The following is a 14,539-nucleotide window of genomic DNA, read 5'->3' on the forward strand; positions in this document are numbered from 1 at the left end:
CAAGAATACTGTAGTTGGTTGCCATTTCCTTCTCCAGGGAATCTTCCTGACTCAAGGATCACTCAGGTCTCCCACATTACAGGCAAATTCTTTACCATCTGAGCCACCAGGGAAGCCCAACTAAGGAGTTTAAGGAATATAGGGACTTTGAGATCCATGGAAAATATTTTTGGTCAGAAAATATCTCATCAGTACCCAAATTATACTTATTCAAAAAGCAGTCAAACAAAGCCATTCTGGAATCTGCTAACTCCATTTATATAAAAGATGATAGCTGTATTTGAAATGGCAACGAGGGGCTCTATTTTAAAAGAAAATATTTTATTAATATTAGGTAGATATAACTTTCTCTTTTTGTTGAGATATAGCTGATGTTCAATATTATGTAAATTTCAGATATACAACATAGTGACTCATTCTTTAAAGGTTATATTCCATTTCTATTTACTATAAAATATGGTTATATTCCAGGAGAAGAAAATGGCAACCCACTCCAGTCCTCTTGCCTGGAAAATCCCATGGATGGAGGAACGTGGTGAGCTATAGTCCATGGGGTTGCAGGGGGTCGAACACGACTGAGTGACTTCACTTCACTCACTTCACACTTTATCACTGGAGAAGGAAATGGCAACCCAACTCCAAATTCTTGCCTGGAGAATCCAATGGACAGAGAAGCCTGACAGGCCATAGTCCATGGGGTCGCAGAGAGTTGGACACGACTGAAGTGACTAAGCACGCATGTTTATATTCCATGTATGGCACTATATAAATCCCAGCAGCTTATTTATTTTATATAAGGTAGTTTGTACTTCTTAATCCCCTATCCCATCTTATCTTACCCCTCTCTTCTTTTTTATCGCCACTGGTAACCACCAGTTTGTTCTCTATATATGTGAGCCTGTTTCTTTTTGTTATAATCCCTAGTTTGTTTTATTTTTTAGATTTTATATATAGGTGATATCATATAATTGTCTTTCCAACTCTGACTTATTTCACTCAACATAATAACTTCTAAGTCTATCCATGTTGCCTCAAATGACAAAATATTATTTTTATGGCTGAATAGTATTCAATGTTCTTTATTCAGTCATCTGTAGATGGACACTTGTGTTCCTTCCATATCTTGGCAGTTGTAAATAACGCTGCTATGAATACTGGGTGCATGTTCAAATTAGTGTTTTCAAATCAGTGGTTTTGGTTTCTTTGGATGAATACCCAGAAATGGGACTGCAGGGTGCTATACCAGTATTCTGAGAAACCTCCATACTGCTTCCCACAGTGGCTGCACCATTTTGCCTTCTTACTAACAGCTTACAAAGGTTTCCTTTTCTCCATATCCTTGCCAACATTTGTCATTTCTGGTCTTTTCGATGATAGCCATTCTAACAGGTGAAACATAGTATTCCACTTTGGTTTTAATTTGCATTCCCCTGACACTGAGACTGAGCATCTTTCCCTGTGCTTGTTGACCATTTGCATGTATTGTTTGAAAAGTATCTATTCAGCTCATTTTTAACTGAATTAATTATATTTTTGATGTTGAGTTGTATGAGTTTTTAAAATATTTTGGATATTAACTCCATTTATATAAAAATCGCATTACTTACAAAAAATTGTTCCCATTAAGTAAGTTGTCTTTTTGTCAATGGTTTCCTCTTCTGTGCTTTTACATTTAAGTTCCATTTGCTTATATTTACTTTTATTTCCTCTGCTTTAGGAAACACACTCAAAAAATATTGCTACAATTAATATCAAAGACTGTTTGACTTATGTGCTCTTCTAGGAGTTTTATGATATCCAGTCTTACCTTTAGGTCTTTCGGTAGATACCATTTTAAATGATTTACTACACACTGATCATTTTTTCTTTTCAAAATAAGATACTATAGATGGATCAAGTACTGGTTTAGGAGATTTGTATTTAGTCCCATTTTTGCGTCCATTACGTATTCTTGGGAGAATCATGTATTTCTAAGTTCAATTTCCAATTCAGAAATCATCATGCTAAGTCAAATTATCTACACATATTATATTTTCTTATTTTTCCAATATTCACTGAAATATATTTATATGTTGCTGAACTTACTATTCAAGTTTAAATAAATCAGAACTTCAAAACTATATAAATAACCAAATTTTACCAATAAAAAGATTACTTTAAAAAATTTTGGATAGCTTTAATAAACATTTAGAAATACAGATGAAAAAGACTTATCTAATTACAATATTTAAATTAGTCAACAATACTTAAAATCCCATATTAAATCTCCAGAAACTGTTTTCAATGTTTATCTGCATTTCAGGATTCCAGTTTCATTTCTACCTTCCTCTCACCCAAGAGGATTCCCAGGCAGTATTGTGGTAGAGATCCACCTGCCAATGCAGGAGATAGGAGAGATGCAGGTTTGATCCCTGGGTTGGGCAGATTCCCTGGAGAAGGAAATGGCAACCCACTGCAGAATTCTTGCCTGAAAAGTTCCATGGACAGAGGAACCTAACGGGCTATAGTCCATGGGATCTCAAAGAGTCAGATATAACTAAGCACACATGCATACCCTATGCAAGAGACATTTGTGAGGTTTTGAGAAAATTAATGTAACTTTCAAGGATGAATCTTTATGACCCATGGAGAACACCTTAGTTGCAGTGAAGACACATGTACACTTTAGAATCAATATATATTCTTCAAGGCCACATTTGCCTTTAAGAAAGACACAGTCTTTACGGTAAGGTGAAATATTTTATTACTTCTATTGTAAGACCATATTGGTCAAATTATGGTTAATTTATATATGGGGAAGGGGCCCATTAGATTTTTCATGAGATGTAACTACTATGTTTTTATATGCTATATGAAATTTAAGCCACCACAGAAAATAAAGTCTATGTACACTAAGATTTGTTTAAGGTTTAGTGATCTAAACATATTTTTCAGCATTAAAAATAAATACAATATTTAAAAATGAGGAGCTATGGAGTTTTTCAGATCTAACCTCATAGAACGTAAGACCAAAAGGGAATAAATTGAAACAAATAGTAGAGAAATAACATTAAGACTTAGTGGACTTCAAGTAAAGAAAAGGGAAAAATTGACATATATATATATTGAGAGACAAAAATCCCTATATCAATAATTTCATAGCAATGTTGCAATGTTAATTTAAAGGTAGATATTAATAAAGTTTTTATCTATGATCCAATTCCATATTAGCCATTAAAATGGATTCTCTTCTAAGCTAATTTTCTTAGCTTTCTGAACTTTAGTTTGCCAGTCTTAAAAATGCCTTCTGCCCAGGCCATAAAATGAGATCCAGTGGGGAACTCTTGGGATCGATTAAATTAAGTAAACTATGTCTATATAGCATATAGAGTTTACCATATGTACTATATATATATATATATATATATAAAGTATTTTATTATAGCAGCATAAACAACCTTTATATATAATGATCGTCATATAGCACTCATGTTTTTAGTACCATTTTCACCTAAGCTAGAAATATGTATGTGTATTATTCAGTGTTTGAAATAAAAAAATTGCTGCTCTTTAATATTTTATTGTCTAAGAAAACAATTCATGAGAGGCTGAGTAGGAAGCTGCCTTAAATGATGAAACTCCAAAAAATCCCATGACCAGAAGAGACCAGAAGGTGCAAACAGCTGTGCAGAATCCTGAGAACGAAGCCAAAGCCTTAGTAGCAGAGTGAGAGTCAGCAGCCTGTGATGAGAGGTTACTAGGGTGAATACTTTAAATAACAGCAGAGGGAGGGAAATGCACACATGAATAAAGAAAGGGGAAAAAGAAAGACACCTGGTTGGACCTGTTTTGTTTTGTTTTTTTAGAGTTGGATGAACAAAGAGATTTACAAAGGTCAGATATTTAATGAGTTGACTGCTTTGATAGTGGAACACAAATGAGTTGCCAGAATTAGATGTCTTAAAAACTCAAGAGAAGGGTTGTAGCACATGTAGGTGTAAACACAGATAATAAAAATGTTTGATGTGTTTAAAAATATGCACTATTGAAATGAATTGCAAAGTCTTATTTAACATAAATCTTCACATTTTAAAGTTGGTCTTTGTTAAGTAATGAAAGTTCATATTTTATCAGTTTATCACACAAGTCATTACAATACCTGGAGAATGCAGTATTTGCTTCTAATTTTAGTTTTAAAACCTTTTATAAAAAACTAATAGCTACTTACAAACACTAGCACATACATATACATTCATTGTGGAAAATTCAACACAAAATATATGTGGTTTTTTGGTTTTTTTTAATGCTGGCAATCTGGACTCTGATTACTTTGCCTTTTCTAAATCCAGCTTGAATGTTGGGAAGTTCTTGGTTCATGTACTGCTGAAGCCTAGCTTGAAGGATTTTGAGCATTACTTTACTAGTGTGTGAAATGAGCATAATTATACAGTAGTTTGAAGGTTCTTCGGCATTGCCTTCCTTTGGGACTGGAATGAAAACTGACCTTTTCCAGACATGTGGCTATTGATGATTTCCAAATTTTCTGGCATATTGAGTGCAGCAACACCTTCTCTTACAGCACCATCTTTTAGGATTTGAAATAGCTCAGCTGGAATTCCATCATCTCTACTAGCTTTGTTCATAGTAGTGCTTCCTAAGGTCCACTTGCCGTCATACTCCAGGGTGTCTGGCTCTAGGCGAGTGATCACACCATCATGGATATCTACGCCATTACGACCTTTTTTCTACAATTTTTCTGTGTATCTTTGCCACCTCTTCTTAATTATTTCTGTTTCTGTTAGGTCCTTGCCATTTCTACCCTTTATTGTGCCCATCTGTATATGAAGTTTTCCCTTGGTATCTCTAATTTTCTTCAAGAGATCTCTAGTCTTTCCCATTCTATCATTTTCTTCTATTTCTTTTCATAGTTCATCTAGGAAGGCTTTCTTTTCTCTCCTCACTGTTCTCCAGAACTCTGCACCAGTTGGGCATTTCTTTTCCTTTTTCTTTTGCCTTTCACTTCTCTTCTTTTCTCAGCTATTTGTATGGCCTCCTCAGACAGCCATCTTCCCTTCTTGGATTTCTTTTTCTCTTGAATGGTTTTGATCACTGCCTCCTTTACAATGTGGCAAACCTCCATCCATTGTTCTTCAGGTACTCTGTCTATCAGATCTAATCACTTAAATCTATGTGTCACTTCTACTGTATAATCATAAGGGGTTTGATTTAGGTCCTACCTGAATGGCCCAGTGGTTATACTTTCTTCAATTGAAGTCTGAAAGTTGCACTAAGGAGCTCATGATCTGAGTCACAGTCAGCTCCAAGTCTTGTTTTGGCTGACTGTATACAGTTTCTCCATCTCTGTCTGTGAAGGATATAGTCAATCTGATTTCAGTATTGACCATCTGGTGATGCCCATATGTAGAATTGTCTCTGTGTTGTTGGAAGAGGGTGTTTGCTATGGCCAGTGTGTTCTCTTGACAAAATTGTTGGCCTTTGCCCTGCTTCATTTTGTACACCAAGGTCAAACTCGCCTGTTATTCCAGGTATCTCCTGACTTCCTACTTTTGCATTCTAATCCCCTATGCGGAAAAGAACATTGTGTGTGTGTGTGTGTGTGTGTGTGTGTGTGTGTGTGTTAGTTCTAAAAGTTCTTATAGGTCTTCATAGACGTCTGCATGAGTCGTTGGGGCATAGATTTGGATGACTGTGATATAGAATGGTTACCTTGGAATCAAACCGAGACCATTCTGTCGCTTTTGAGATTACACCCATGTACTGCATTTTGGACTCTCTTGTTGACTATGAGGTTTACTCCATTCCTTCTAAGGGATGTTTTCCCCTAGTAGATATGATGGTCATGTGAATTAAATTCGCCCATTGCCATCCATTTAGGTTCACCGATTCCTAAAATGTTGATGTTCACTCTTGCCATCTCCTGTTTGACCACATCCAGTTTACCTTGATTTATTCAACATTGTACTTTTAGCCTTGGAATTTACTTTCACCACCTGATACATCCACAAGTGGGTGTCATTTCTGCTTTGAATCTGCCTCTTCATTTTTTTTTCTGGAGCTATTTCTCTGCTATTCCCCAGTAGCATATTGGATACCTACTGACCTGGGAGGCTCATCGTTCAGTGTCATCTGTTTTTGCCTTTTCATAATTTTCTAATACGTATTAAACAAATGCAAAAGAATAATGTTTAAGTCTGTTGGTTTAGGTATGTGTGTGTGTGACTCTGTGTGTGTGTTTATTTATAGGCCACTGCCCCAAAATATTAACATATAAAATGCTTCTGTTAATGCACCCTTTATATCCCTGGTCAAGGCACTAGAAATTAAAATGGGAGACCTAACTAAAATTTGTCTGAAGTTTTTGTTTTTGTTTTTCTCAATATCTGGGTCAGTCAGATAAGTACTCTGACCACTTACTGTCTTAACTATGAAAATCAATGCTAGATTGTTTATTGAATGTGTGTGTCAATAAATGGTTTTCAAAGTGTGGTTCCCAGACTAGCAGAAACCCCTGGAATGTTATTGGAAATGCAAATTAAGCTTCATCCTAAATCTACTGAATCAGAAACCTTAGGTGCTAAGCATAGCAACACATCTCAGTGAGTCCTGAGGGATTCTGATGCATGTTCAAAAGGGAGAAACACCACTGTAGACCTTTAAAATCTAATTACCAAAATGTGAAGTGTTATTTGTTTCACTAGTTATAACTTTACAAATTATATACAGCCAAACACTACACTCTAGCATGTCAAGTGAAATTCAGATTATTATGACAGAAAACTCAAAATAATGATACACGTTTTGTCTTGCCAAATTTCCCTCCAGATTAGTCAGTTTACCTGTGCTGCCTTTTATCCAGGTTTCAGAAATGACATTCTTACTAAGTATTTTCAGATGCTCATCAAGTAGTTGAGAGGTTAAATCTGGAATCGTTTTCAGCATCTTCCACACAATGTTGTGTTCAAATGGAGTCCTGTGAATGGGCCTTAAAGTAAAAAAGATTGCATATTAACAGACTATAGCATAAATACAAAGAAACAGACAGGCCAAAAAATCCTTCACTTTTGAGTTTCCAAATTTGTTTATTCTTATTTTTAAAATGGTTGCTCAAGAATAAGTGATAGTGTTCTCTTTCGTCTTAAACATCTTTCAAATGTGTTCTCCTTTCAAGATAAAGATGCACCTCCATGAAACTTTAAACTATAGGGGTATTAAATAGTGGGTTTACGTATTTAATAGAAAACGCAATGCTTCAGTTTTACGATTATATCTCTCATTATTAGTCATTATAATAATAATACTTTTTAGACAGTAAAATGATTGATGTTTTAGCTATTATTTATTCTGTATTTTTAAAATACTATTACAGTCAGAGCAAAAGAATCTGTAATTTAACATTTGAGAATATAAATGTTAAGTTGAAAGATGCATGTGTAATTTTAAATAAAACAGTTATCCTGTGATGGAGGATATTTATTTACTTTTCATTCAGTTCAGTTGCTCAGTCATGTCCAACTCTTTCCAACCCCACGGACTGCTGTACTCCAGGCTCCCTGTCCTTTATCTCCCTGAGTTTGCTCAAATTCACATCCCTTGAGTCAATGATACCAACCAACCATTTCATCCTCTGTCACCCCCTTCTCCTCTTGCCTTCAATCTTTCCCAGCATCAGGGTCTTTTCAAATGAGTCAGTTCTTTGCATCAGGTGGTCAAAGTATTGGAGCTTCTGCTTCAGCATCAGTCCTTCCAATGAATATTCAGGACTGATTTGCTTTAGGATTGACTGGTTTGCTCTCCTTGCTGTCTGAGGGGCTCTCAAGAGTCTTCTCCAATACAACAGTTTAAAAGCATCAATTCTTCAGCACTCAGCTTTTTTTATAGTCCAGCTCTCACATCCATACATGACCACTGGAAAAACCACAGCTTTGACTATACGGACCTTTGTCAGTAAAGTAATGTCTCTGCTTTTTAATATGTTGTCTAGATTTGTTATAGCTTTTCTTCCAAGGAGCAAGTATCTTTTAATTTCATGGCTGCAGTCACCATCTGCAGTGATTTTGGAGCCAAAGAAAGTAAAGTCTGTCACTGTTTCTATTGTTTCCCCATCTATTTGCCATGAAGTGATGGGACCACATGCCATGATCTTAGCTTTCTGAATGTTGAGTTTTAAACCAACTTTTTCACTCTCCTCTTTCACTTTCATCAAGAGGCTCTTTAGTTCTTCTTCAATTTCTGCCATAAGGATGGTGTCATCTGCATATCTGAGCTTATTGATAGTTCTCCTGGCAATCTTGATTCCAGCATGTGCTTCCTCCAGCCCAGCGTTTCTCATGATGTACTCTGCATAGGAGTTAAATAAGCAGGATGACCATATGCAGCCTTGACGTGCTTTTTTTCCTATTTTGAACCAGTCTGTTGTTCCATGTCCAGTTCTAACTGTTGCTTCTTGATCTATATACAGATTTCTCAGGAGGCAAGTAAGGTGGTCTTGTATTCCCATCTCTTTAAGAAATATTCTTAAGAAATAGTTTTGAGTAAACCAGCACCCCATTTAACATCATTTAAAACCGTGTAATTCAGATGCAATAAAAAGGACCTAGTATTTAGAAATGGCGTGATATTATAACAAAATCCTGAAATAAATGTCATTGATTAGCAATGAAACAGAGGATGACAAGGAAATAATATCACAGATTTTAAAAACAGACATATGTTTTTAGTGTTGAAACATTTGATATGGTAATTGCCTGCAATAACTTGAAAGGTAGACCAAGTGCCTAGAAAACCTGTCGTTTCTCTGATAATAGTTGGGCAAACCCAGAAAGTTACTGGGTTTTGTTTGCTCAGAGTTAGTTATATTATAATAATTCATGCAGCCATGAATTATTACCTGGGTAAAATTGACCAGCTATCAAGCTAAATGAAAAGGATTAGAGAAGATTTGGAAATGAACCATGTTGTTAGATATATATATAGTAGCCACATCTACCAATACGGATGAGTAGCCTAATGTTTTTCATCAAATTGGAAAGATTTGGCTATTCCCTCTTCCAATCTCTCGCTCTTTTATTTGCTCTCTCCCTCTGGGATTCTCACTGTGTTGATTCTGGTATACTTGGTGATGTCCCACGGGTCTCTGAGGCTCTGTTCATCCTTTGCATTCTTATTTTTTCTGTTCTTCTGACTGGATCATCTTAATATATACATCTTCTTGAAGTTTATCAAACTTTTCTTCTGCCAGAACTAATCTCTTGTTGAACACTTATAGTGAAGTTTTTATTTGTTACTGTACTTTCAAACTCCATAATCTCTATTTGTATCTTTTTTGTAATTTCTTTTAGTGATATTATCTATGTGGTGAGACATTATTATTCTCATGAGTGGGTGAAAGTGTTAGTCACTCAGTCATGTCCAACTCTTTGCAATCCCTTGAACTGTAGCCTGCCAGGCTCCTCTGTCCATGGAATCCTCCAGGGAAAAATACTGGAGTGAGTTGCGATCTCCTCCTCCAGGGAGTATTCCCAACCCAGAGGATGAATCCACGTCTCCTGAACTGCAGGGGGATCCTTTAATGTCTAAGCCACCAGGGTGTGTGCCCTACGTGTGTGCGTGCTTAGTTGCTCAGTCGTTTCTGATTCCTTGCAACCCCATGGACTGCAGCCCACCAGGCTCCTCTGTCCATGGGACTCTCCAGGCAAGAATACTGGAGTGGGTTGCCATGCCCTCCTCCAGGGCATCTTCCCAACCCAGGAACTGAACCCAGGTCTCCTGTACTGCAGGTGAATTCCTTACCATCAGAGCCATAGTGTGCAGCTAACCCTCTGTTCATTTCACTTATTCATCTAATACTTGTTTGGAGATTTTCTTAAATGCCTGAACTATTAAGTCACCCAACTTTTGCCAGTGGGTAGGCTGTTTTCATGTCCTACTTTAATTCATTAGATACAGTTTCCTTTATTTCTTTGAACCTCTTCATAATGGTAGATTTAAAATTTTCATCTACTAATTCTAACATTTGAATCTAAGGGCATTGTTTGTTCTTGGCTGCTTTTTTCCCTACAAATGGGAGACACTTGTTATCTATTTGCATGTCTCATAATTTTTATTTAAAATTAAACAGTTTGAATAATGTAGCAAATCTGGAAATAACTTTTCCCCTCTTTCTCAGGGCCAAATAAGAGCAAAACCCTATGAATGTGGCTTTTCCAGGAAACTGTGTAGCAGTGATCTGGGACTGGGTTTTTAAGGTGCTTCTGAACAATCTGTCCTCCCAGAAGTTGCAAGGCTGCCAGTTTTCAAGACCATCACAGAATTGGAGATAGAAGGATTAAAAGAGGTCAAGATAAAAGGCTACAAACTCTGCTGTTTGTCTTGAATAAATGCTCCTCATTTTGTTCCATGCATTTGATTAATTTCAGAGTTCTGAAAAAAAAATGTATTTTGACAGTCTTTGCCAGTATTTCATTGCGTGTATAGAGGAGCAGATATACAGAGGTCTTCATTTTGCCTTTCTAGGAGACCTGTACTCCATGCTGAACCTTAAATTCTCTGATTGATAGCAACACCCCTAATTTCCTCCCACAGCACAAAGTCAGCATAGATTTAACTCACTTAATGACAAGCAGTAGGAAGCACAGGTGGCCCTTGTGGGTGGGACAATCAAAAACATTTGTAAAATAATATTACTACCAGAAGGCATTAAAAGAAATAAAGTTTAAAAGTCTGGAATTCATCCCAAAATTATAGCTATTAGCTTGATTTTAAAAAAAAAAAAAGAATGGGCTTATAATTTCCATATTCTGACTGAAAATTAAAACCATTTCTTTTCTTCAGCTAACATAATCTTACTCTGGAAATCCTACTCCTGATAAATAGGATTTATATCTTCCTACTTTTCAGCTTAATTCTGTCTTTCCTACTCAAGCACTCAAGAATTTTCAAATATTTGGAATGTCATGCTTGGAAAATGAGCAACAAGAGAGGGGCTGTGAGTCGCCCCCAGGCTCCCATTGCCACCGTGCCTGCCTCACTTACGCTGCCCACGTGGGCACTTGTCTTTAGGGCGTCTGAGGCTACACCCTGACAAACAATGAAATCCCCCCAACATTTTTCAGTGCGGTCTAACACACACCCTTGTGTTTACTATCCTCAAAATGTTGGAATAAGACATTTGGTTCTGAAAACCTGACCTTCACTTCCTCTCTCTAAACTGGACTTCTCTTCTCTTTCAACCTCTACGTTTCTCATCTGGCAGGAACTTTTACACACATCATACCCACTCCTTCTTGCCACATCTTCCTGACCTACTCTGAATGTAGAAAAATTTGAGTGAAAGAAACCAGATGAGCAAAAAGAAGACATTCATATATTGAGAGATGCTTCAACAACTATAGTGTTCAAACCAGTACCACTAAATAAGGAGTTAATACTGCCGTTCTTACCATTATCATCGTTATGAATTATCAGGCCACTTGCAGCGGCGTCAAAAAAAGGTTATTCCCTTCGCAGGTTCATTTACTCATCTTTATTTCTATTTCTAGCCCCGATTCCAGCTGGTGACAAAAAGCAACGTCTTAATATATTCCAAGTATTTCAGGCATTACAGTTGCAAGCAAAATAATGATGTGATTTCTCTTCCATGCCTTGCTCTCCTGGTGATCATCTCAAACTTAGGAGCTTATAAAGAGCCATGATAAGTAGGCCTGTGGCTTCTGATCACCAGCACCTGCATGCATTGGCATCTGCTGACTTCTGTTATGTGTAGCCATTGGCATTCATACTATCATTCCCTGAACCTCTATTTGTTTCAAGTTATAGGGACACATGATCTATACTGTGTAAACCTCTTGTTAACCTGTTGACTTTTTCACTCTCCACTAATTCATCACACTTCGTGCTGGTGAGAAGAGAGTTTGATCATTTTAGAAAACCTATCTGTGGCTGTGGGAAAGTGGTTAGGGTTCTCTTATGGTCTCTATGCTCCTAACACTAATTTACTTAGATGTGTAGATGAAATGGAGCTTCTGCATTTTTTTCAATTAATCTAGCTTTCCTAATAGTCCCTAATTTACGAGGTTGAAGAGTAAAATAAACAAAATTTCTTGCACTTGTTTCTTATCAATACGACATCTTCTAGTCAATTTAAATATTGAGACTACACAAAGTTTAACTTCCAACACTGGCAGACTCACATGGCCTTTTTAAAAAGATTTAGACTCTTTCATAAAAGTACTTGTCTTCCATTGCTAATCCACTCACAACTCTTCTCCCCAAGAGGGGATTCCAGCATATAAGAGGATTGACTGGGTCCTTGTAGCAGTGGCTAAAAAAGCAGTTAGACTCCATGTGCAGAAAATTTTGTTGAAGAAATATTATAAGTTAAATTAAAAGACACATAAATAGAGCCATTTAACTTGAGTAGGATGCTTGCCAATAAAACTGTAGTAAATCAGAACATGCAGGCGCAAGTAAATGGAGAGAGCAGCGGTGGAAAATGCTATAAGAAGCAATGTTTAAACTAAAAAAAGAGGTTTACTTCCTTAAGGACACGTAGTTAAGGATGATTAAAAATAAATTGACATACTAAAATATTCTAAGTGAAGAACAAATCATTCTAACACTCAATTACACATATACACACACACACACACACATAACAACAACAAAACTTGCAAAATATTTCTTGGAATCAGAATTCAGGAGGAATGCTAATTGCAAGAAAAATGTATTAAGGAAGAGTTGCCAGAAGGCCCATGAAGTTCTCTAAAATTGAAAGCAAACTTCAGAGAGGCTGATTAACTTCTTCTTCTCAGTGACTTATAAACATCAAAGAAAATATCTTTAGGTCCTGTCATAAAACAATTAACTTTTAATTGGAAATGAAGATATTTGTTGGATAAAGCTGATTCATATAGTTAAAGAGCTGTCAAATTAAAGAGGAATTGAGATTATTCTGTCAGGCAATTTGAGTAAAAGCTATAAAGAAATCATGTTTTCTAATTAAAAGTGCAATTAAAAATTAAAAACAATGGAACAGATCCTTGGGAATGTATATAAAAATTCAAATATTTAGCTCCTTATCAGGTCCTCCTGCTGTTTGAGTGCATATTTTCTTTCAATAATGGTTAAAAATATCCAACCAAACAGAATGCACCAGGGAGCTCAGTCTTCTGTACTGTGGGAAACGGTATTCCTTCAATATCCCTGAGAGCTGGGGGGAAGCTTATGTTTCCTCAAGTGGCTTATTATCATTATCCCATTTTCACTGAATATTAAACTCTGGTCTGGACAGCAAAATTTGCTGTGGTCAGTATTTCTTTGTTTACTTTTAAATAACATCTTATTACCACATATGAGATTGAGATCATATGGAGAACAGATTACTACTTGTTTGCAATGTTTAATATTTTTACTAATGCTCTCAAGTGGTTATATATCTATGTATATAAATGGATGGGATAGGGCTTCCCAGTGGTGACCCAGTGATAAAGAGCCTGCCTGCCAATGCAGGAGATATAAGAGACACTGGTGCCATCTCTGGGTTGGGAAGATCCCCTGGAGTAGGAAGTAGCAATCCACTCCAGTGTCCTTGCCTGGAGGATCCCACGGACAGGAGAGTCTGGCAGGCTGCAGTTCAGAGGGCTGCAGAGGCCGACACGGCTGAGGTGACTCAGCGTGCACACAGGACTGGACAGGAGCGATGGTGTTCAAACACACACAGTCACAGAACACTTTGTTCAAACTAAATCTTACACAGACTTGTGTATAAATGAAAGCAGACCTCACTAGTTTAGTGAGTGGGAGGCTAGGTGAGTTTCCAAACCAGACCCAGTTCTCCTCCTTCACATCTGAAGGAGCAGCGAGAGAGTCACAGAGCCAATGTAAAATTACACAGAATCCAAGTTCCTTTCAACATGAATATTCTATTATTTTATTTAGTTGATTGCCTACCATTTTAAAATTCTTTATATTATCATAAATTACTAGGAATTATATTTCCTAAACCCAATCTCCTCCTTTTTAAAATAAGAAAAATGAGGCTTACATATGTTAGGTAATTTGTTCAGGGACACATAGATAAGAAACTGTAGAGTCAGAATTTTATTCCCGTAGTCTCATTCTGGATCCTTGGCTCGCATCCACTTAGCTAAACCTTCACTATAGTTGTTTTCTTTTCTTTTCTTTCTTTTTTTTTTTTTTTTTTTTGAGTTATTGGGTAATTGAGTTAGGGCAGGGACTATTCCAGGTTTTAGTGAGGATGACAAATTATAAAGCATAAATTTATAAATTACAAAATTGGAACAAATGTCTTTATTTAGGAAGGGAAGCTGATTCCTTAGTCCATAAGGACTTAAACAAATGACATAAACTAAGGGCTAAACTAAGATCATGGCATCCGGTCCCATCACTTCATGGAAAATAGATGGGGAAGCAATGGAAACAGTGGCTGACTTTATCTTTTGGAGGGCTCCAAAATTACTGTACATGGTGACTGCAGCCATGAAATTAAAAGATAGTCCTTGGCAGGAAAGTTATGACCAAC

At 36.6% G+C, this 14,539-nt stretch overlaps 1 protein-coding gene across 1 annotated transcript in view; it reads right to left on the minus strand.

The window, feature by feature from the left end:
• Positions 1-14,539, minus strand: part of CNBD1 (cyclic nucleotide binding domain containing 1) — a 493,800-nt gene that overhangs the window by 215,389 nt on the left and 263,872 nt on the right. The window contains exon 6 of the mRNA XM_068983440.1: positions 6,837-6,982. Within this exon, the coding sequence (XP_068839541.1) occupies positions 6,837-6,982 (146 nt within the window). The remainder of the gene's footprint in view (positions 1-6,836; positions 6,983-14,539) is intronic.

Source organism: Capricornis sumatraensis, chromosome 11 (genome assembly GCF_032405125.1).
Source record: "Capricornis sumatraensis isolate serow.1 chromosome 11, serow.2, whole genome shotgun sequence".
Lineage (NCBI taxonomy): Eukaryota > Metazoa > Chordata > Mammalia > Artiodactyla > Bovidae > Capricornis > Capricornis sumatraensis.